Raw genomic sequence first — 22,054 nt, 5'->3', positions numbered from 1 at the left:
TATCAAAATATTCTTAAATGTTCCCAGAGTTTCTGACTCAACCATCCTTTCAGGCAGTGAGTTCCAGACTCTTACCACTGTCTGAATGAAAGTGTTTCTCCTAACTCCCCTCTTAGCCTTCCACCTTTGATCTCTGCTCTCTGGTTATTGACCCCTCAACTAATGGTAAAGTCCCTTCCTATCCACCCTATGTACACCCCTCACAATCTTATCCGTCTCTGTCAGTCCCCCTCAACCTCGCTGCTCCAAGGAAAACAGCCCAGTCTATCCAATCAGTCCTCTGAGCTCAGACCCTCCTTCTCAGGCAGCATCCTGGTAAATCTTATATTTTTCCCCTTTCGTCAACATTTTTGTTGCCATTTGTCAGTTTCTAAAACATTCCCAATCCTCAGATTTGTTACGTTTCTTGTAACATTTGAAGTTTCTTCCTTGAATCTAAACTCTCCGGAACTTTCTGAGTGACCCACGGATGGGGAACTTGCAGCTGAGTTTTTGTTTTTCAATGGCATATATTTTGTGGAACATTTTGAATAGTTTCTTTAAATGTTTCTCACTGTTCATTTAGCTCCAAAGCTTTTAGCCTATTTTCCAATTCTCCTGAGCCAGTTGTCCCCTCATACTTACGCCAGTGGTTTTATTTTGTTTGCAGTTGGGACATGTCACTGCAATTTAATGGTATTATGATCACTATTTCCCAGTGGGTCTTTGATTATTCCATTACTAATTAACCCAGCCTCATTACACAATACTAAATCTGAGATAGCTTTATCCCGAGTCGGTTCCACTGGGACCTCGGGGTCCTTGTGCATGAGTCGCAAAAACCCAGCCTGCAGGTGCAGCAGGTGGTCAGGAAGGCGAATGGGATGCTGGCCTTCATAGCGAGGGGGATTGAATATAAAAGTAGGGAGGTCTTGCTGCAGCTGTATAGGGCATTGGTGAGGCCGCAGCTGGAGTACTGTGTGCAGTTTTGGGCGCCGCACCTGCGCAAGGATATTTTGGCCTTGGAGGGAGTGCAGAGGAGGTTTACTAGGCTGATACCGGAGTTGAGGGGGTTGAGCTATGAGGAGAGGCTGAATAAACTAGGCTTGTACTCGTTAGAGTTTAGAAGAATGAGGGGAGATCTCATTGAGACGTATAAGATGATGAATGGGATGGATAGGATAGAGGTGGAGAAACTCTTCCCGCTCAAAAAAGACAGTAGGACTAGGGGGCACAGCCTCAAGATAAAGGGGGGGCGGTTTAGAACGGAGTTGAGGAGGAACTTCTTCACTCAAAGGGTGGTGAATCTCTGGAATTCTCTGCCCGTTGAAGTGGTGGAGGCTGCCTCGCTAAATATTTTTAAGAAGTGGGTTGATGGGTTTTTGATAAGAGAGGGGATTAAGGGTTATGGGGAGAGGGCGGGAAAGTGGAACTGAGCCACGACAGATCAGCCATGATCTTATTGAATGGCGGGGCAGGCTCGAAGGGCCAGATGGCCTACTCCTGCTCCTATTTCTTATGTTCTTATGTTCTCCAAGAAACTGTCACAAAAATATTCTACAAACTCACCTTCTAGATCATCCTTACCAATTTGATTGTCTGAGTATCTGTGAAGATTAAAGTCCTTCATAATTATTGCATTGCCTTTGTGACAAGCTCCAACAATCAGTGCTCTGCCCAGCACTATACTGCCTGCTTGCTGGGATATTATATCGGCCCCTGGTGTTTCCTGACACTTGCTATTCGCAATTTCCACCCATACGACCTCCAGAGACCAGATCCTTTCTCATTAATGTTCCCTTGTCATCCCTGGCCTTCCTCTTTCACCATTCTGTCTGTTTTTCTGAAATATTGTGCACCCTGAAATATTTATTTCTCAACTCTGATCACAATGTAGCCAGGTTTGATTTAATTTGATTATTGTCACGTGCATTAATATACACTGAAAAGCATTGTTTCTTGCGTGCTATACAGACAAAGCACACCCTGTATCCCTGTGTGGTGATTAAATCTAAATTATTAGCCTCTCTGTTTAGCCATAGAATCATATAGTGCCCTTCAGCCCATCGAGTCTGCACCGACAATATCTACCACTAACCTCACACAAACCCCATTTGTTCCATATCCTTGAATTTTATGACATTTGAGGTGCTCACCTTAATGGTTATAACGTTTCCGGTCTCCATTACCTTCCCAGGCAGCACATTCCCACCACCCTCTGAATGAGAAAGTGTTTTCTCAAATCCCCTCTGAACCTCCTGCCCCTCACCCTTTAACTCTGCCCCCTTGTGACTGACCCCTCAACCAAGGGGAACAGTTGCTCCCTATTCACCCTGTCCACACCCCTCAGAATCTTACTCACCTCAATCATTTCCCCCCTCAGCCTTCTCTGCTCCAATGAGAATGACCCAATCCTGTCGAGTGTCTCCTTATAGCTCAAACGCCCCATTACAGTTCTAAATCCTCACCGTTCACAACTCCCTCTCACACTATCTCGAATCTGTTCCTCCGTGTTATTGTCCTATCTGCCGATGGAAATAGGGCCTGCCTATCCACTCTATCCACTCTATTCACCTCAATTCAATCCCTCCTCACACCCACCTTTTCCAGAGAAACCAACCCAACCTGTCCAGAAGGAGATTGAGGGTTCTATCTAAATGTGCGATGCTGTTGTTGACTGATTATTTTTTAATCTATTTCTAGGGTGAGACGGGTGAAGCTGGTGATCCGGGACCTCCAGGTGAAAGGGGCCGAGGGGTAAGTTTTTGCGCACACGCTAACAGGATCTCAATGGAAAGGCAGACCAGCAGTTTGCACCCCTCACTGAGAGAGAGTCTCTCAGATTGTCTACTCAGAGAAATGAGCAATCTCACTAACCCAGCCAGGATCAGTGTTTCTCCATCTTTCCAGTAACAAACTCACTTCCCCATTCGTTCCACTTTGAATTTTCTGGAAGTTTTAGATGGTTTGAGAATGGAACCCTGTGCCGAATCTCCCTGACACGGCGGTTTCAGGGACTGTGTGACACCGGGGACAATATGAGTGTGCTTAAATTCAGGCTGTGTGACAGCACAGTCCTGCCATTGGTTAAGGGACAGGTATTGGGGAGAATGTGTGCACGATGGTTTTTCAGACTGGAATGTTTTCCAGCTGGCGGGTTTTTGCTTCATATTAAAAATGACCTGCACTCGAGTAAACAGGGCAAATATCAGAGCTTGACAATGACATGGAGCTCGGAGCTGTAGTAAACAGCAGGAGGATAGTAACATGGTGGATTAGACAGACACAAGGCAGATATAACACAACACGGGAATGTGAGGTGCTGCATTTTGTTCCAAAGGTTGAGGAAAACCATAGAAACCAAAAAGTACAATTTTAAATGGGAACCAGATAGCTAACTGCACAGTGTATAGTCAGGGAGGTTTACAACATGGAAACAGTCCTTTGGCCAACTTGTCCATACTGCTCTTTCTTTATAAACCCCTAAAACATATATTCATTAATCTCTGAAGGTAACAGGACAGATTGAGGAAACTTAGTAAAAGCACACAGGATTCCATGTTTTATGAATGAATAAAAAAGTAAAGAACTGAAGCTAAATCTTTGTAACTTAAAGCTGAGGTCTCAGCTGGAGAACAGTGTCCAGTTCTGGGCTCCACACTTCAGGAAGGATGTCAGAGCCTTGGAGAGGGTGCAGAGGAGATTTACTAGAATATTCCCAGGAATGAGGGAAAGACTTGTGGAACTATTGGGATTGCGGGGGGAGGGCGTGGGGGTGGTGAAGATGGAATGGGGAGGTCGGCTGTGGCGGAGGGGGACTGAGGGGGTGATGGGGCGGGGGGTAGTGCAAGGGAGTGGAGTTAATTGATAATTCTTTCAAAGAGCTGGTACAAGAATGATGACCCAAATGATTTCCTTTTGTGCTAAGAGACTCACTGATGCAGAATGGAATAGTTAACAATGCAGCGTTCGGTCAGAATATCACTTGTACAATGTTCCATTCTGTCAAGACACAGAGCTGCTGATTTAGGAACTGTTAAGTTACTGTATTAAGATGCAGACCCTCCAGCTGAAACAGGCCCACCAGACATTGTACCTTCGCCAAGAGCTGGGGGTAGAGTGTTGGCAAATCGACCCACAACTGGCCAGATGTTTCCACTGCCAGAACCCTCCAGCTGCTGCCTGAATTCCAGAAGGTGGGAACTGAGCCGCAATCAAACAATGGGAACTTTCACTGAAAAATGTGGGAGATTGTTAAGGAAGGGATCGGAAGATGTGAATCCTCTGAGGCCTGAGGCACAAACTCAGGCTAAAGGGACGCTCTTTTAAAACAGAGATGAGGGGAATGTGTGGAACTCTTTGCTGCAGAAGGCTGTGGAGGCCGGATCATTAAGACAGAGATAGATAGGTTCTTGATTTATAAGGGGATCAGGGGTTATGGGGAAAAGGCAGGAGAATGGGGATGAGAAAAATATCAGCCATGATTGAATGGTGGAGCAGACTCGATGGGCCGAGTGGCCTCATTCTGCTCCTATGTGTTACAGTCCTATGAGGAACATAGAACATAGAACATAGAACATTACAGCGCAGAACAGGCCCTTCGGCCCACGATGTTGCGCCGACCAGTTACAAAAACAATGACCCACTAACCTATACCAATCCCTTTTCGTCCATAAACCTATCCAGAGATCTCTTAAACGCCCCCAAACTAGACGCATTTACAACTGCAGCAGGCAGGGCATTCCAATCCCTCACCACCCGCTGGGTAAAGAACCTACCCCTGACATCCGTCCTGTAGCTACCCCCCCTTAATTTAAAGCCATGCCCCCTCGTGCTAGCTTTCTCCATCCGAGGAAAAAGGCTATCACTATCCACCCTATCTAAACCTCTAATCATCTTATATCTCCTGGTTAGTGTGGTCATTAAACATCCACACATCCATCTTTGAACAGAAGATTTTATTCAAAAAGTAAGAATAAAAATCCCTGAATCATAAAGTACAGAGAGAAGCTGTCTGTGTCTGCTCTGGAGAAAAACTGAATTGATTTATTATTGTCACGTGTATTGGGATACAGTGAAAAGTATTGTTTCTTGTGTGCTATACAGACAGTAAGAAGTCTCACAACACCAGGTTAAAGTCCAACCAGTTTATTTGACAGTCTTGCCAACGTAGGTCAGTTGACTGAAACTGGAGGTGGATACACTTTTTTCTGGAGTATCGTGGCAGCGATGAGCATCGTGATGCTGGAGTTGGATTCACCGTCAGGAGTCACCTTGTTCAGAAACTTGCTAGTCTACCCAAGGGTGTGAACGATCGGCTTATGACATTACAGCTTCTGCTACAGAACAGAAGTCAAGCCACCCTGATCAGCGCCTACGCCCCCACAATGAACAACCCGGACAAGATGAAAGACAAGTTCTACAAAGAACTAGACGCCCTATCAGCAGTGAGCAGTACCGACAAGCTGATCTTGGTGATTTCAATGCAAGAGTAGGGGGTGACTCTGCAATCTGGCAGGGAGTCATTGGGAGGCATGGAGTGGGCAAGTGTGACAGTAATGGCCTACTCTCACTGAAGACCTGTGCAACACACGACCTCCTCATCACCAACACAACATTTTGTCTGCCTACCCGTAACAAAACCTCCTGGATGCCGCCCCCCGCTCTAAGCATTGGCACCTTATCGACTCTGTCATTGTCAGGAGAAAAGACAGGCAGGATGTCAGAGTGACCAAGGCCGTGTGTGGTGCTGACTGCTGGACAGATCACAGGCTCATTGTCTCCAAAATGAGATTCTGCATCAGACCCAAGAGGCGACCACAAGGAAGCGAGGTTATGAAAAGAATCAATGCGGCCAAGCTAAAGAACCCCAGCATAGCTTCAACACTGGCTGAAGACTTAGAAATCAAACTTGCTGACCCACACCTCGCAGGCAGCACTGAGGATGACTGGGAACGCTTCAGGGATGTTGTCCATTCATCTGCGCTGAAGGTGCCCGGGCCATCCACCCACAAGCAGTATGATTGGTTTGATGAGAATGATGAGGAGATACAGGCTCTACTTGTTGAAAAGCACCATCTTCATCGGGCCTGTCAGAACGACCCATCTTCAGCTGCCAAGAAAAATGCTTTTCCCAGTGTTCGCAGGACAGTCCAGAATAAACTGTGTAAAATGCAGGATGTCTGGTTGAGCGCCAAGGCAGATGAAATACAGGGATACGCTGACAGAAACAGCTTGAAACGGTTCTATGAAGCCCTCAACACTCTCTACGGACCTCAATCTCTCGGGAGTTCCCCCCTCCTGAGTACAGATGGTACAACTCTCATTACAGAGAGGGCTCAGATCCTGCAGAGATGGGCTGAACACTTTGAAGCCGTCCTCAACCGACCGTCATCTATTAACGATGAGGCAATAGACAGGATTCCCCAGGTCGATACCAACAGCGCCATGGATGACCCACCGATAGTAGCTGAAGTCACGAAAGCGGTCAGCCAGCTATCCAGTGGCAAAGCCCCAGGGGCAGATGCCATACCCGCAGAGATCCATAAAGCTGCTGGTCCTGCACTTATCGAGAAGCTCACCGAGTTGTTCCAGTCCTTTTGGAAGCAAGGATCCATTCCTCAGGGACTTAAAGATGTTTCCATTGTACACCTCGACAAGAGGAAGGGCAATCGGCAAGTATGCGACAACCACTGAGGAATCTCACTGCTCTCCATCACAGGAAAAACCCTCACAAGAGTCCTGCTAAATCATCTGGTCACTCACCTGGAGCTGGGCCTGCTTCCAGAGTCACAGTATGGCTTCTGCAAAGTTTGCGGGATTACTGACATGATTTTTGCTGCGCGTCAATTTCAGAAATGTCAGGAGCAGAATCGTGAACTCTACACAACCTTTGTTGACCTCGCGAAAGTCTTCGACACTGTCAGCCGACAAGGCCTGTGGAGGATCATGTCAACGTTTGGCTGCCCCCCCAAATTCATTCAGATGGGACGCCAGTTCCATGATGGCCAGAGCACTGGATGGTGGAGAATCCTCTGAGGCGTTCCCAGTCACCAATGGTGTCAAACAGGGCTGTGTGCTCACACCCACACTGTTCAGCATGATGTTTACTGCCATGCTGAATGATGCCTTCCAGGACAGTGTTGCTGGAATCAGCCTCAAGTACAGAGTGGCTGGGAAGCTCTTCAACCTGAGGAGACTTCAAGCTATTACCAGAGTGAAGGAGACTGTTCTGAGAGATTTCCTCTTTGCCGATGACTGCACCCTGTATACTGACTCAGAGCCAGAGATGCAAGTCAGCATGGACAAATTTTCCACGGCTTGTGACAACTTTGAACTCACCATCAACATTAAAAAGACTGAAGTCATGCACCAGCCTGCTCCTCATGCACCGTACACAGAACCCATAATCACAATCAAAGGGTAGAAACTACAGGCAGTGGACCAGTTCACTTATCTTGGCAGCACCCTCTCCCAAGCAGTGACTATTGATACAGAAGTTAACTGCAGAATAGCAAAGGCAAGTTCTGCTTTTGATAGACTGCGCTCCACTGTATGGGAACGTCGAGGGATCAGCCCAGCAACAAAACTGAAGGTCTACAGCACCGCGGTACTCACTACCCTCCTGTATGTCTGTGAAACGTGGACTGTGTATCGAAGGCATGCAAGACAGCTCAATCATTTCCACATGACTTGTCTTCGCAGAATATTCTGCATCCGATGGCAAGACAAAGTACCAGACACTGAAGTTCTCTCTAGAGCAAGTTTACCATCAGTCCACACACTGCTGATGAGAGCGCAGACCCGGTGGGCAGGTCATGTCATCCGTATGTCAGACCAGTGTGTACCCAAGCAGCTCCTTTTTGGGGAACTCTCTGCTGGAAGACGCTCGCATGGAGGGCAGAAGAAACGCTACAAAGACACATTCAAAGCCTCCCTGAAGTTGTTTGACATTGACACGACCACCTGGGAAACACTGGCACAAAACTGCCCTACCTGGCACTGCCTCATCCACAAAGGCTGTCAAGCTCACGAAGCAAGGCGTATTGCTGAAGCACAATTTAAGCGCGAGCTGCGCAAGTCCAGAGCCACCAGCGCAACAACTACAGTGTCTCCACAAGTCTGTCCAATATGTACCAGGACATTCCGTGCCTGAATTGCCCTGATCAGTCATCTTCAGACACACTGCAACCAGCCTCAAAATGACTAATGGTGTCGAGGTCCCTCATCGACGACGATGGACAAACAACATAGACAAAGCATACCGTTCATAGAGAAGGAAAAGAGAGAGTGCAGAATGTAGTGTTATAGTCATAGCTAGGATATAGAGAAAGATAAACTTGATGCAAGCAAGGTCCATTCAAAAGTCTGGCGAACATTGAATTAAATCGTTGTTAGAGAGTTTAAGAGTTGGAATGAAGTTTTAGAAGCATAAACTGAGAGTAAAAGAGAATCAGAAGGAATGCAGGGCACAGCTTGTAAAGAGTCACCTTGCTCCATCCAATTTATCCCAGCGCCTAGCTCTTTCCCCACAGCCATTCGGCCCATTGTGTTCATTCTGGCCATCCAGCATCTATCTATTTTAATCCCATTTCCCAGCACTTGCTCCATAGCCGTTTATGCTGAGGTGTTTTGAGTCCACTTCTAAATACTTCTGAAATGTTGTGAGGGTTTCTGCCTCTCCTACTCTTTCAGACACTGAGTTCTAGGTTTCCACCACGCTCAAATCCTCCCTAAGCCTCTAACCCCCGACCTCAAATCTATGCCCCTTGGTTATTGACCCCTCTGCTCTCCACCCTATCAACGACCCTCATAATTTTGTACACCTCAATCAGATTCCCCCTCGGCCTTCTCTGCTCCAGGGAGAACAATCCCAGCCGATTCACTCCCTCTTCACACTCCGGGCAGCTCCCTTGCCCACACTCCAGAAACAAATACATTGCTAGGTCACTCACTCCCAACAATATTCACCCCGTCCACCACCTTCAACATCCACTCCCCCAGCACCGATGCACAGGGACAGCCCGTATACCGTCTACAAGCTGCACTGCCGCTGAGGCTTCAACTAAGTTTTTTGCCTCGGTCTTCACGGAGGACACGAATAGTTTGCCGGATATTAAAGATAGAAGGATGGTAGGAGTTGAGGGCCTGAATGCGATTACTGTCACTAGAGAGGTAGTGCTTGATGGACTAGCGGGACTGAAGGTGGACAAGTCCCCAGGACCGGATGGAATACATCCCAGGGTTCTGAAGGAAATGACAGAGGTGATAGTGGATGCCTTAGTGATTATTTACCAAAATTCACTGGATTCCGGGGAAGTGCCGGAAGATTGGAAAACAGCTAATGTTACGCCGCTGTTTAAAAAAGATAACAGACAAAAGGCAGGGAATTATAGGGCGGTTAGTTTAATGCCTGTAGTTGGAAAAATACTAGAATCCGTCATCAAAGAAGAAATAGCGAGGCACGTAGAAAAGAATTGTTTGATAGAGCAGACGCAGCACGGATTCATTAAGGGGAAGTCGTGTTTGACAAATTTATTGGATTTCTATGAGGATGTGACTAGTGCGGTAGACAGAGCGGAACCGGTGGATGTGATGTTTTTAGATTTCCAAAAGGCATTTGATAAGGTGCCTCATAAAAGGTTGCTACAGAAGGTTAGGGGGCATGGAGTTGGGGGTAAGGTGTTAGCGTGGATAGAGGATTGGTTGTCTAATAGGAGGCAGAGAGTTGGTATCAATGGGTGCTATTCTGATTGGCGGTTGGTGACTAGTGGAGTGCCGCAGGGATCGGTGCTGGGGCCTCAGCTATTTACCATTTATATAGATGATCTGGAAGAGGGGGCTGAGTGTAGCGTGACGAAATTTGCTGATGACATTAAAATGAGTGGAAAAGCAAATTGTGCGGAGAGTGTGGAAAGTCTGCAGAGGGATCTGGATAGGCTGAGCGAGTGGGCAAGGACCTGGCAGATGGAGTATAATGTTAGCAAGTGTGAGGTTATCCACTTTGACAGGAATAATAGTAGGAGGGATTACTATTTAAAGGGCGAAAAGTTGCAGCATGCTACAGGGCAGAGGGACCTGGGGGTCCTTGTGCATGAGTTGCAAAAACCCAGCCTGCAGGTGCAGCAGGTGATCAAGAAGGCGAATGGGATGCTGGCCTTCATAGCGAGGGGGATAGAATATAAAAGCAGGGAGGTTTTGTTGCAACTGTACAGGGCACTGGTGAGGCCGCAGCTGGAGTACTGTGTGCAGTTTTGGTCGCTGCACTTGCGGGAGGATATTTTGGCCTTGGAGGGAGTGCAGAGGAGGTTCACTAGGCTGATACCGGAGATGAGGGGGTTGGACTATGAAGAGAGACTAAATAGACTAGGTCTGTACTCGTTGGAGTTTAGAAGGATGAGGGGGGATCTTATAGAGACGTATAAGATAATGAAGGGGATGGATAGGGTAGAGGTAGAGAGATTCTTCCCGCTTAGAAAGGACAGCAGGACTCAAGGGCACAGCCTCAAGATAAGGCCGGGGGGTGGTGGTGGGGCTGCAGTTTAGATCAGAGTTAACAAGGAACTTCTCCACTCAAAGGGTGGTGAATCTCTGGAATTCTCTGCCCGTTGAAGTGGTGGAGGCTACCTCGCTAAATATATTTAAGACGCGGGTTGATGGGTTCTTGATAAGAGAGGGGATTAAGGGTTATGGGGAGAAAGTGGGAATGTGGAACTGAGCCACTTCAGATCAGCCATGATCTTATTGAATGGCGGGGCAGGCTCGAAGGGCTAGATGGCCGACTCCTGCTCCTATTTCTTATGTTCTTATGACTCACCAAGGCTCCTTGCGCAGCTTCTTCCAAATCCACCACCATTTCCATCTACAAGGACAAGAGCAGCAGATACCTGGGAACACCATCACCTGAGGTTCCCCTCCAAGACACTCACCATCCTGACTTGGATCCTTTACAAGGTAGTTAGGGATGGGTAATAAGTGTTGGCTTTGCCAGCGATGCCCACCTCCCAGATCCAGAGTAAAGGAGGAAAGAAAAGTGTTAATAAGGCAAACAGTCGTTGGGGTTTGCAAAGGTCCAGTTTTCCGGATGTTAGTTGTTTGCACACACTGCAATTACTGCACACAGTTATTACTGAAACACCTACATCCCAGAACTGCCAACAACCATTCCTGTCCCTGTTCTAACCATGTCTCCGTAATGGCCACAACATCATAGCCCCATTAGCTTAGGGGTTTCAAAAAAAAGGGGGTCTCAGTTGCACACAATATCAAACTAACTTACACTAACAACAGACTCCAATTTACCAGTTTTACATTGAGTGCCGTGGGTGACACAGTGGGTTAGCACTGCTGCCTCACAGCGCCAGGGACCCGGATTCGATTCCTGACTTGAGTCACTGTCTGTGTGGAGTTTGCACATTCTCCCCGTGTCTGCATGGGTTTCCTCCGGGTGTTCTGGTTTCCTTCCACTGTCTGGTTAAGTGCATTGTCACAGACTCAGAGAGGTTTACAGCATGGAAACAGGCCCTTCAGCCCAACTTGTCCATGTCACTCTTTTTTTTTGAAACCCTTAAGCTAATGGGACTATGATGTCGTGGCCATTACGGAGACATGGTTAGAATAGGGACAGGAATTGTTGTTGGCAGTTCCGGGGTATAGATATTTCAGTAAGAGTAGGGAACATAAGAAATAGGAGCAGGAGTAGGCCATCTAGCCCCTCGAGCCTGCCCCGCCATTCAATAAGATCATGGCTGATCTGTCGTGGCTCAGTCCCACATTCCCGCCCTCTCCCCATAACCCTTAATCCCCTCTCTTATCAAAAACCCATCAACCCGCGTCTTAAATATATTTAGCGAGGCAGCCTCCACCACTTCAACAGGCAGAGAATTCCAGAGATTCACCACCCTTTGAGTGAAGAAGTTCCTCCTCAACTCCGTTCTAAACCACCCCCCCCTTTATCTTGAGGCTGTGCCCCCTAGTCCTACTATCCTTTCTGAGCGGGAAGAGTCTCTCCACCTCTATCCTATCCATCCCATTCATCATCTTATATGTCTCAATGAGATCTCCCCTCATTCTTCTAAGCTCTAACGAGTACAAGCCTAGTTTATTCAGCCTCTCCTCATAGTTCAACCCCCTCAACTCCGGCATCAGCCTAGTAAACCTCCTCTGCACTCCCTCCAAGGCCAAAATATCCTTGCGTAAGTGCGGCGACCAAAACTGCACACAGTACTCCAGCTGCGGCCTCACCAGTGCCCTGTACAGTTGCAGCAAGACCTCCCTACTTTTATATTCAATCCCCCTCGCTATGAAGGCCAGCATCCCATTCGCCTTCCTGACCACCTGCTGCACCTGCAGGCTGGGTTTTTGCGACTCATGCACAAGGACCCCGAGGTCCCTCTGCACCGTCGCATGCTGCAGTTTTTCGCCACGTAAGTAATAGTCCTTCCTACCATTATTCCTACCAAAGTGGACCACCTCGCACTTGCCAACATTAAATTCCATTTGCCATTTCCTGGCCCATTCGCCCAGCCTATCTAGATCCTTCTGTAGACTCTCCACACCCTCCGCACAATTTGCCGTTCCACCAATCTTGGTGTCATCAGCAAATTTCGACACCATACACTCGGTTCCCTCCTCCAGATCATCTATATAAATGGTAAATAGCTGAGGCCCCAGCACCAACCCCTGGGGCACTCTACTAGTCACCACTGCCAAATCCGAATAGCACCCATTGACCCCCACTCTCTGCCTCCTATTTGACAGCCAATCCTCTATCCACGCTAACACCCTACCCCCAACTCCATGCCCCCTGACCTTCTGTAATAACCTCTTGTGAGGCACCTTATCAAACGCCTTCTGAAAATCAAGAAAGACCACATCCACTGGCTCTCCTCTAACCATCGCCCTAGACACATCCTCATAGAACTCAAATAAATTCGTCAGACACGACTCCCCCTTAACGAAACCGTGCTGCGTCTGTTCTATCAAACAATTCTCCTCAAGATGCCTCGCTATTTTCTCCTTGATCACGGATTCTAACATTTTACCTACAACAGACGTTAAACTAACCGGCCTATAATTCCCCGCCTTTTGCCTGCCACCCTTCTTAAACAACGGTGTAACATTAGCCGTTTTCCAATCTTCCGGCACTTCCCCGGAATCCAGCGATGTTTGGAAAATAACCACCAAGGCATCCACTATCACCTCCGCCATTTCCTTCAGAACCCTTGGATGCATTCCATCCGGTCCTGGGGACTTGTCCACAATCAGTCCCTCCAGTCTTCCGAGCACTGCCTCTCTAGTAACAATAATGTCATTCAGGCCCTCCACTCCTACCATCTTTCCATCGCTAACACCCAGCAAATTATTCACGTCCTCCTCCGTGAAGACCGAAACAAAAAAGGCAGTAAAAGAGGTGGAGGAGCAGCATTGTTAATCAAGGATAGTTTAACGGCTGCTGAAAGGCATTTCAAGGGCGATCTGCCTACTGAGGTAATATGGGTTGAGGTTAGAAATAGGAAAGGATCGGTCACATTGTTAGGAGTTTTCTATAGGCCCCAAATAGTAATAGAGATGTGGAGGAGGAAATGGCAAAGCAGATTATGGATAGGTGTGGAGGTCACAGGGTAGTTATCATGGGTGACTTTAACTTTCCAAATATTGATTGGAACCTTTATATTTCGAATAGTTCGGATGGGACACTTTTTGTACAGTGTGTGCAGGAGAGTTTCCTGACACAATATGTGGATAAGCCGACAAGAGGTGGGGCCACATTGGACTTGGTACTGGGTAATGAACCGGGCCAAGTGTTAGATTTGTTTGTGGGGGAGCACTTTGGAGATAGTGACCACAATTCAGTGTCTTTCATTATTGCAATGGAGAGGGATAGGGTCACACGGCAGGGCAAGGTTTATAATTGGGGCAGGGGTAATTATGATGCAATTAGGCAAGAATTAGGGAGGATAAGATGGGAACAGAAACTGTTGGGTATGGACACAAACGAAAAGTGGAGCTTGTTCGACTTGGTGGTTCAACTTGGCTCCGTGTCCTTGATAGGTATGTCCCTGTCAGGCAGGGAGGAAATGGCCGAGTGAGGGAACCATGGTTCACAAAGGAGGTTGAATGTCTTGTCAAGAGGAAAAAGGAAGCGTATGTAAGGATGAGAAAACAAGGTTCAGTTGGGTCGCTCGAGGGTTACAAGGTAGCTAGGAATGAGTTAAAGAAAAGGCTTAGGAGAGCTAGGAGGGGGCATGAGAAGTCCTTGGTGGGTCAGATAAAGGAAAACCCCAAGGCTTTTTACTCTTATGTGGGAAATAAAAGAATGACCAGGGTGAGGTTAGGGCCAGTCAAGGATAGTAGTGGGAACTTGTGTATGGAGTCAGAAGAGATAGGTGAGGCGTTGAATGAATAATTTTCTTCTGTGTTCACTAAGGAGAGAGGCCATGTTTTTGACGATGAGAGTGTGATACAGGCTGATAGGCTGGAGGAGGTACACGTTATGAGGGAAGATTTTTTAGCAATTTTGAGAAACCTGAGGGTCAATAAGTCCACTGGGCCAGATGTGATACATCCTAGGATATTTTGGGAAGCTAGGGATGAGATTACAGAGGCTTTAGTTTTGATCTTTGGGTCCTCACTGTTCACTGGGGATTGTTCCAAAGGACTGGAGAGTGGTGAAAGTTGCTCCTCTTCAAGAAAGGAACTAGGAATGACCCTGGTAATTATAGGCCAGTTAGTCTAACTTTGGTGGTCGGTAAGTTAACGGAAAAGAGATAGGACATATGACCTTTTGGAAAGCTGCAGTTTAATCTGGGATAGTCAGCACGGTTTTGTGAGGGGTAAGTCCTGCCTCATAAATTTGATTGAATTCTTTGAGGAGGTAACTGAGTGTAGATGAAGGAAGAGCAGTTGATGTTGTATACATGGATTTTAGTAAGGGGTTTGATAAGGTTCCCCATGGTAGGCTCATGAAGAAAGTAAGGAGGTGTGGGATAGAGGGAAATTTGGCCGATTGGATAAGTAACTGTCTGTCTCATAGAAGACAGAGGGTGGTGGTGGAGGGAAAATTTTCAGACTGGAGGCCAGTTACCAGCGGTGTACCACAGGGATCAGTGCTGGGTCCTCTGCTATTTGTGATTTTTATCAGTGACTTGGAAGAGGGGGCTGAAGGGTGGGTTAGTAAATTTGCTGATGACACCAAGATTGGTGGAGTAATGGATGAGGTGGAGGGCTCTTGTAGGCTGCAAAGAGACATTGATAGGATGCAGAGCTGGGCTGAAAAGTGGCAGATGGAGTTTAACCCTGATAAGTGCGAGGTGATTCATTTTGGTAGGACAAACTTGAATGCGGATTACAGGGTCAACGGCAGGGTTCTGAGGAATGTGGAGGAACAGAGAGATCTTGGGGTTCATATCCACAGATCTCTGAAGGTTGCCACTCAAGTGGATAGAGCCGTGAAGAAGGCTTATAGTGTGTTAGAGTTTATTAACAGGGGGTTTGAGTTTAAGAGCCGTGGGGTTATGCTGCAACTGTACAGGACCTTGGTGAGACCACATTTGGAATATTGTGTTCAGTTCTGGTCACCTCACTATAAGAAGGATGTGGAAGCATTGGAGAGAGTGCAGAGGAGATTTACCAGGATGCTGCCTGGTTTGGAGGGTAGGTCTTATGAGGAAAGGTTGAGGGAGCTGGGGCTTTTCTCTTTAGAGCGGAGGAGGATGAGAGGCGACTTAATAGAGGTTTATAAGATGATGAGAGGGATTGATAGAGTGGACGTTCAGAGATTACTTCCTCGGGTGGATGTAGCTGTTACTAGGGGGCATAACTATAAGGTTCATGGTGGGAGATATAGGAGGGATGTCCGAGGTAGATTCTTTACTCAGAGTGTGGTTGGGGTGTGGAATGCACTGCCTGCTGTGATAGTGGAGTCGGACACTTTAGGAACTTTCAAGTGGTTATTGGATAGGCACATGGAGCACACCAGAATGATAGGGAGTGGGATAGCTTGATCTTGGGATTGGACATAGCTCAGCACAACATTGAGGGTTGAAGGGCCTGTACTGTACTGTTCTATGTTCTAATCCCAATTGCCCGCATTTGGTCCATATCCCTCTATACCCATCGTACCCATGTAACTGTCTAAATGCTTTTTAAAAGATAAAATTGTACCCGCCTCTACTACTGCCTCTGGCAGCTTGTTCCAGACACTCACCACCCTCTGTGTGAAAAATTGCCCCTCTGGACACTTTTATATCTCTCCCCTCTCACCTTAAACCTATGCCCTCTAGCATTGGCCATGCTAAATTGAGGCTAGTGGGATTAGTGGGATAAACACATGGGATTCCAGGGTTAGGGTCTGCATGGGATGCTTTGTTGGAGAGTCAGTGCAGGACTCGATGGGTTGAATGGCCTGCACTGTAGGGATTCTCTCGTTGTGTGGCCCGTAGTTTAGGTGAATTGTGAAGTGCCTGAGCCCACGGTGAGGAGATGTGCCACAGGATTTTACAGCCTCGCTTGTCCCAAACTATAAAACCCTGCCCAAGGTCAGTGGACCGTTTGATTGCCTGTTCCTTTCCCGCTCTGATTCCCATCGCGGGCGGACGGTCAAATCCCGGCTGTGACCTCAGAGCGATTGTACAGAAGATTCTTCAGAATAATATTAGGATCCAAAAGGTTTAAAATAAGGACAGGTTTTATTGACTAGAGTCGATGTTCTTAACCCCAGGGAATAGAAAGAACAACACAACACAGGAACAGGCCCTTCGGCCCGTCAAGCCTGTGCTGATATGGGATTCTTTCCCACTGTTCATCTCCCAGTGATGTTTCTCTCACAATACGCCATAAATGTGGCTCATGTGTCTGCTTCCACCACCTTCTCTGAGAAAACATCCCCCACAAACCTCCCTTCAACTTTCCCCTCTCACCTTTGAACCTGTGCCCGTTGTAACTGACTCTTCCACCCTGGGAAAAGCCTCTGACTATCCACCCTGTTTATGCCTCTGATAATTTTGTAGACCTCTACCAGGTCTCCCCTCAGCCTCTGTCTTTCCGGTGAAAACAATCCCAGTTTATTCAACCTCTCCTCATGGCCAACACCCTTGAGACCAGGGAACATCCTGGTGAACCTGCTTTCCACTTTCTCCAAAGCTTTCCCTTCTGACAGTGTGGTGACCAGAATTGCACACAATAATCCAAATGCAGCCTAACCAGGGTTTTATATCGCTGCAACATGATTTCCCAACTCCTGCACTCAGTGCCCCGGCTGATGAAGGCAAGAATGCCAGATGCCCTCTTAATCACCTTGGCCTCCTGTGTTGCCACTTTTCGGGAACTGTGGACCTGCACGCCCAGATCCCTCTGTATGTCAATGTTCCTCAGGGTTCTGCCATTTACAGTATAATCCGTTCCTCAATTGATCCTCTGAAATATATCATCTCACAAGGGGTGAGAGGCTCACGACGATTAGTTGCTTTGGTTGAAAGAGAGAAAAGATCTCCCCTGGGGGTGGGTAATGAGGAAAGTATCCAGAACATGTGGCCAGATCCTGAAAGTGAGAGGCATCCCATTTGGGGCCGATATTCCGGTCAGTATCACACATGGGGGGGAATGGAAATGGGGAACTCTCTCCCAGAGAGCTTTAATTGGAGTTTTCAGACTGTTCTGGTGCTGGATTTGGGTTTACAGCAATGGGGGTGAGATCTTGGTCAATAATCGACTGCGAGAAGACGAGAAGCTGCTTTATGGGCTGAATGGCCTCCTCCTGTTCTTATGTTTGTGTTGAAGTTGCTGATCTTCTCTGTCTCTCTGTGTTGCAGGGTCCTAAAGGTGATCTTGGAGACAAAGGTGAGGCAGGACCTCCAGGGGCAGCAGGTCCCGCTGGACCCAAAGGGCCACCAGGAGACGATGGGCCGAAAGGCAACCCTGTGAGTCAGTTACACACACCAGCTTTCAGAAATCTCTCTTGAGAAACTCCCTCTTCTATCCCATGCCTCCCTCAGTCACCTCCTCTCCTCATCCTCTTCACTCATCCCTCATTCACCCTCCATGCCCCTCAGTCACTGCAGCCTTGCTTCATCCCTCATTTTCCCCTTCCCTTCCTCACACTATTCTCACTTCCTCCCTCTCTCCCTCCTTCCCTTTCTCCATGTCCTTCACACACTTCCTCCTGTTCACACATTCTCATTCCCCATCTCTCTGCAGAGTCTCTTCACCTTTCCCTTTCTCCTTTCTTAGGGTCCTGTTGGTTTCCCAGGGGATCCCGGACCTCCAGGTGAACCCGGAACCTCAGTGAGTACAATTATCTTTCTCTGCTATCCTCTTGCCGGCTACTCATTCTGGTCAATGACCGAAAGCAAACCAAATGCTTGAGAAATAAAACCAAAATGAATGAAGTTTATATCAGCAATGTCCTGGTCCTTGGCTGGGCCAGTCTTGGAGAACTCTGCACAGTTCCCATCTCAGAATTCCTTCCTGCAATTTCTCATCATGGAAGACAGTTTAAATCAGAAAACAGGGTTTCAGCTGACTGTAAACTCTCTGCAGTTTTATAATGTCACAGCAGAGGAATTTGACACTAACTCAGTGATTTCAGGTGATTACATTCGTCCAGGAATCAAGAAGAAGAATTTACCTTTGAATTGTGAGCTGAAGCTTTGACCTTCTTTCCAATGCAGGGCGCTGACGGAACAGCTGGTGAAAAGGGTGAAGACGGAGAGCCCGGGCCAGCTGTGAGTATCTTCCCGATCATTCCCAGGATTGTTGGGGAAGGAGCTGCAGTGAGGAGGGAGAAATAGTGAAATCATCTCCTGTTTACAAGGGAGTGTGTGTGTGTTCCAGGGGGTGGGTGTGCGTTCCAGGGGGTGGGTGTGCGTTCCAGGGGGTGGGTGTGGGTTCCAGGGGGTGCGTGTGCGTTCCAGGGGGTGCGTGTGGGTGTATCTGTGTGTGTGTTACAGGCGATGTGCTTCTTTTGCAATGAATGAATGAAAACTCAGGGTGAAATTTACAGCTCAGAAATCAGCAAATTAAAGAATTAAAAATTAAATCCGGTGAAAGCCCTTTAAAAAGCTCCTGTCACAAACCACAAAATTCTCAAAGGAAACTGAACAAATTGTAAATGAAGCTGTGGTTCTGGGAGTCGATACCTGTGCAGCTCCTGCAGTCCACGGCGGAAATGGAAAACCTGAAAAGTGTCCACATGTTCCCTGTTCCAGCGCTGAGCATGGCCACGGAGAGTGGAACCCCTTAACCACCCACTGCCCAACCCAGTAAAGGCCAGCTGGTCTAGGCCCAGATTCACAAGGAGCCCACCTCACCCCCTCCCCCCAACACCACCCCCCACCCCCCCAACACCCCCACCTCACCCCCTCCCCCCAACACCACCCCCCACCCCCCCAACACCCCCACCTCACCCCCTCCCCCCAACACCACCCCCCACCCCCCCAACACCCCCACCTCACCCCCTCCCCCCAACACCACCCCCCATCCCCCACCACGCCCCCCCCCTCCCCCGGCACCAGAGCATCAGCAGCATGGGGCTAAAGCCAAAAAGGGGGTTGCAGCCTTGGACAACTTACTGATGGATGATCTACAGACTCCACAAGGCTACAAAAGACAGGAGCCATTAACCAACGTATCCTGCGGTTGTCCAGAGCTCTGCTTATCTCACTTACCTGTAGTGAGGGGCTGAAGTCCTGAAAAGAGAAACTGCCACAGAAACATGCTCTAAAATGTCAACATCTTCCTTTCTACACTCACCATCCACCACATCCTTCTCCTTTGTGAATACTGATGCAAAGCCCTCATTAAGGACCTCGCCCACCTCATCTGGCTCCACACACACATTCCCTCCATTGTCCCTGAGTGGATCCATCCTTTCCGGAGCTATCCTCTTCCTCCTCTTATACACATAAAAAGCCCCGGGATTCTCCTTAATCCTGCCTGCCAAGGACACTTCATGGCCCCTTTTTGCTTTCCTAATTCCCAATTAGGAATTGGGAAAATGCTCAAAGTGTATCTGTGAGGAGGGATTGGATGAGTGGGATTCTTTTCCTTGGAACAGAGATAGGGTGACTCAATAGAGGAGTACAAAACTATGAGGGGAGCAGACAGAGTGGACAGGATAAAATTGTTTTCCTTAATGGAGAATTCTAGAACCGGGTCACAGATTCAAGTTAAGTGACTGGAGGTGCAGAGGAGACGAGGAATTCACTGCCCAAGTTGGAGGCAGAGACCCTAAACTCTTTTAAAAAGTTTATGGTGCTGTAAACTAGGAGGCTATGGGCCGAGTGCCTTGGGTATCCTAGGAATGGTATGGACAAGATGGGCCGAAGGGCCTCCTCCTGTCCGATAACTTTTCTAAAGTTCTAAGGCTGTCTGTACTTAAAGTTGATAAGACACCAGGATTGGCTGAGAGTTTGATTTGGTTTATTATTGTCATATGTATTAATATACAGTGAAAAGTATTGTTTCTTGCACGTTATATAGATAGAGCATACTGTTCATAGAGAAGGAAAGGAGAGAGTGCAGAATGTAGTGTTACAGTCATTGCTAGGGTGCAGAGAAAGATCAACTTAGTGCAAGATAAGAACATACAAAAATCTGATGTGCCAAACCTGTAGAAGACTGAATTAAAGCTTTGTTAGAGAGTTTAAAAGACTTAGAATAAAGTTTTAGAAGCATAGACCGAGAATAAAAGATAGAATTAGAGGGTTAAGTTACTGTATTAAGATGCAGACCTTACAACTACGCGAAATTGTACCTTCGCCAAGAGCTGGCAGTAGAGTGTTGGCAACTCGACCCACAACTGGCCAGCTGTTTCCACTGCCAGAACGCTTCAACTGCTGCCTGAATTCCAGAAGGTGGGAACTGAGCCACAATCAAACAATGGGAACTTTCACTGAAAAGTGTGAGAGATTGTTAAGGAAGGGATCAGAAGATGTGAATTGGGAAAGCATTGTACCTCAACGGTTAGTGAGATCACCAAACATCCTCAGACCCACCTTTAAACAGAGAATTTTATTTAAAAAGTAAGCAGCATTGTAAAAATCACTGAATCTTACAGTACAGAGAGAAACTACCTGGGCCATTGTCCCTGCGTCTGCTTTGTGAAAAAAACTGTTTGATTTGATTTATTATTGTCACGTGTATTAACATACAGTGAAAACCATGGTTTCTTGCTCACTATACTGAGTGTACCATTCATAGAGAAGGAAATGAGAGAGTGCAGAAGGTGGTGTTACAGTCATAGTTAGGGTGCAGAAAAAGATCAACTTAATGCGAGGTAGGCCCATTCAAAAGTCTGACAGCAGCAGGGAAGAAGCTGTTCTTGAGTCGGTTGGTACGTGACCTTGGACTACTGCATCTTTTTCCCGACAAAAGAAGATGAAAGAGAGAATGTCCGGGGTGCATGGATTCCTTAATTATGCTGGCTGTGTTTCCGAGGCAGTGGGAAGTGTAGACAGAGTCAATGGATGGGAGGCTGGTTTGCGTGATGGACTGGGTTACATTCACAACCTTTTGTAATTCCTTGCGGTCTTGGGCAGAGCAGAAGCCCATACCAAACTGATACAGCCAGAAAGAATGCTTTCCATGGTGCATCTGTAAAAGTTGGTGAGGTTTATAGAACATAGTACAGGCCCTTTGGCCCTCGATGATGTGCCGAGCTATGTCCAAACCCAAGATCAAGCTATCCCACTCCCTATCATTCTGGTGTGCTCCATGTGCCTATCCAATAACAGCTTGAAAGTTCCTAAAGTGTCCGACTCCACTATCACAGCAGGCAGTGCATCCTACACCCCAACCACACTCTGAGTGAAGAATCTACCTCGGACATCCCTCCTATATCTCCCACCATGAACCTTATAGTTATGCCCCCTAGTAACAGCTACATCCACCCGAGGAAGTAATCTCTGCACGTCCACTCTATCTATCCCCCTCATCACCTTATAAACCTCTATTAAGTCGCCTCTCATCCTCCTCCACTTTAAAGAGGAAAGCTCCAGCTCCCTCAACCTTTCCTCATAAGACCTACCCTCCAAACCAGGCAGCATCCTGGTAAATCTCCTCTGCACTCTCTCCAATG

General features: G+C 47.5%; 1 protein-coding gene across 1 annotated transcript in view; it reads left to right on the top strand.

The window, feature by feature from the left end:
* Window positions 1–22,054, top strand: part of col11a1a (collagen, type XI, alpha 1a) — a 443,284-nt gene that overhangs the window by 367,663 nt on the left and 53,567 nt on the right. The window contains exons 50-53 of the mRNA XM_080195067.1: window positions 2,683–2,736; window positions 17,790–17,897; window positions 18,208–18,261; window positions 18,648–18,701. Coding sequence (XP_080051193.1) covers window positions 2,683–2,736; window positions 17,790–17,897; window positions 18,208–18,261; window positions 18,648–18,701 — 270 coding nt within the window. The remainder of the gene's footprint in view (window positions 1–2,682; window positions 2,737–17,789; window positions 17,898–18,207; window positions 18,262–18,647; window positions 18,702–22,054) is intronic.

The sequence above is a fragment of the Carcharhinus amblyrhynchos genome, chromosome 9, assembly GCF_965287045.1.
Source record: "Carcharhinus amblyrhynchos chromosome 9, sCarAmb.v2.hapA, whole genome shotgun sequence".
NCBI lineage: Eukaryota > Metazoa > Chordata > Chondrichthyes > Carcharhiniformes > Carcharhinidae > Carcharhinus > Carcharhinus amblyrhynchos.
Note: the sequence above shows the minus strand (reverse complement) of the source record. Positions and strands in the feature narration are given on the sequence as shown.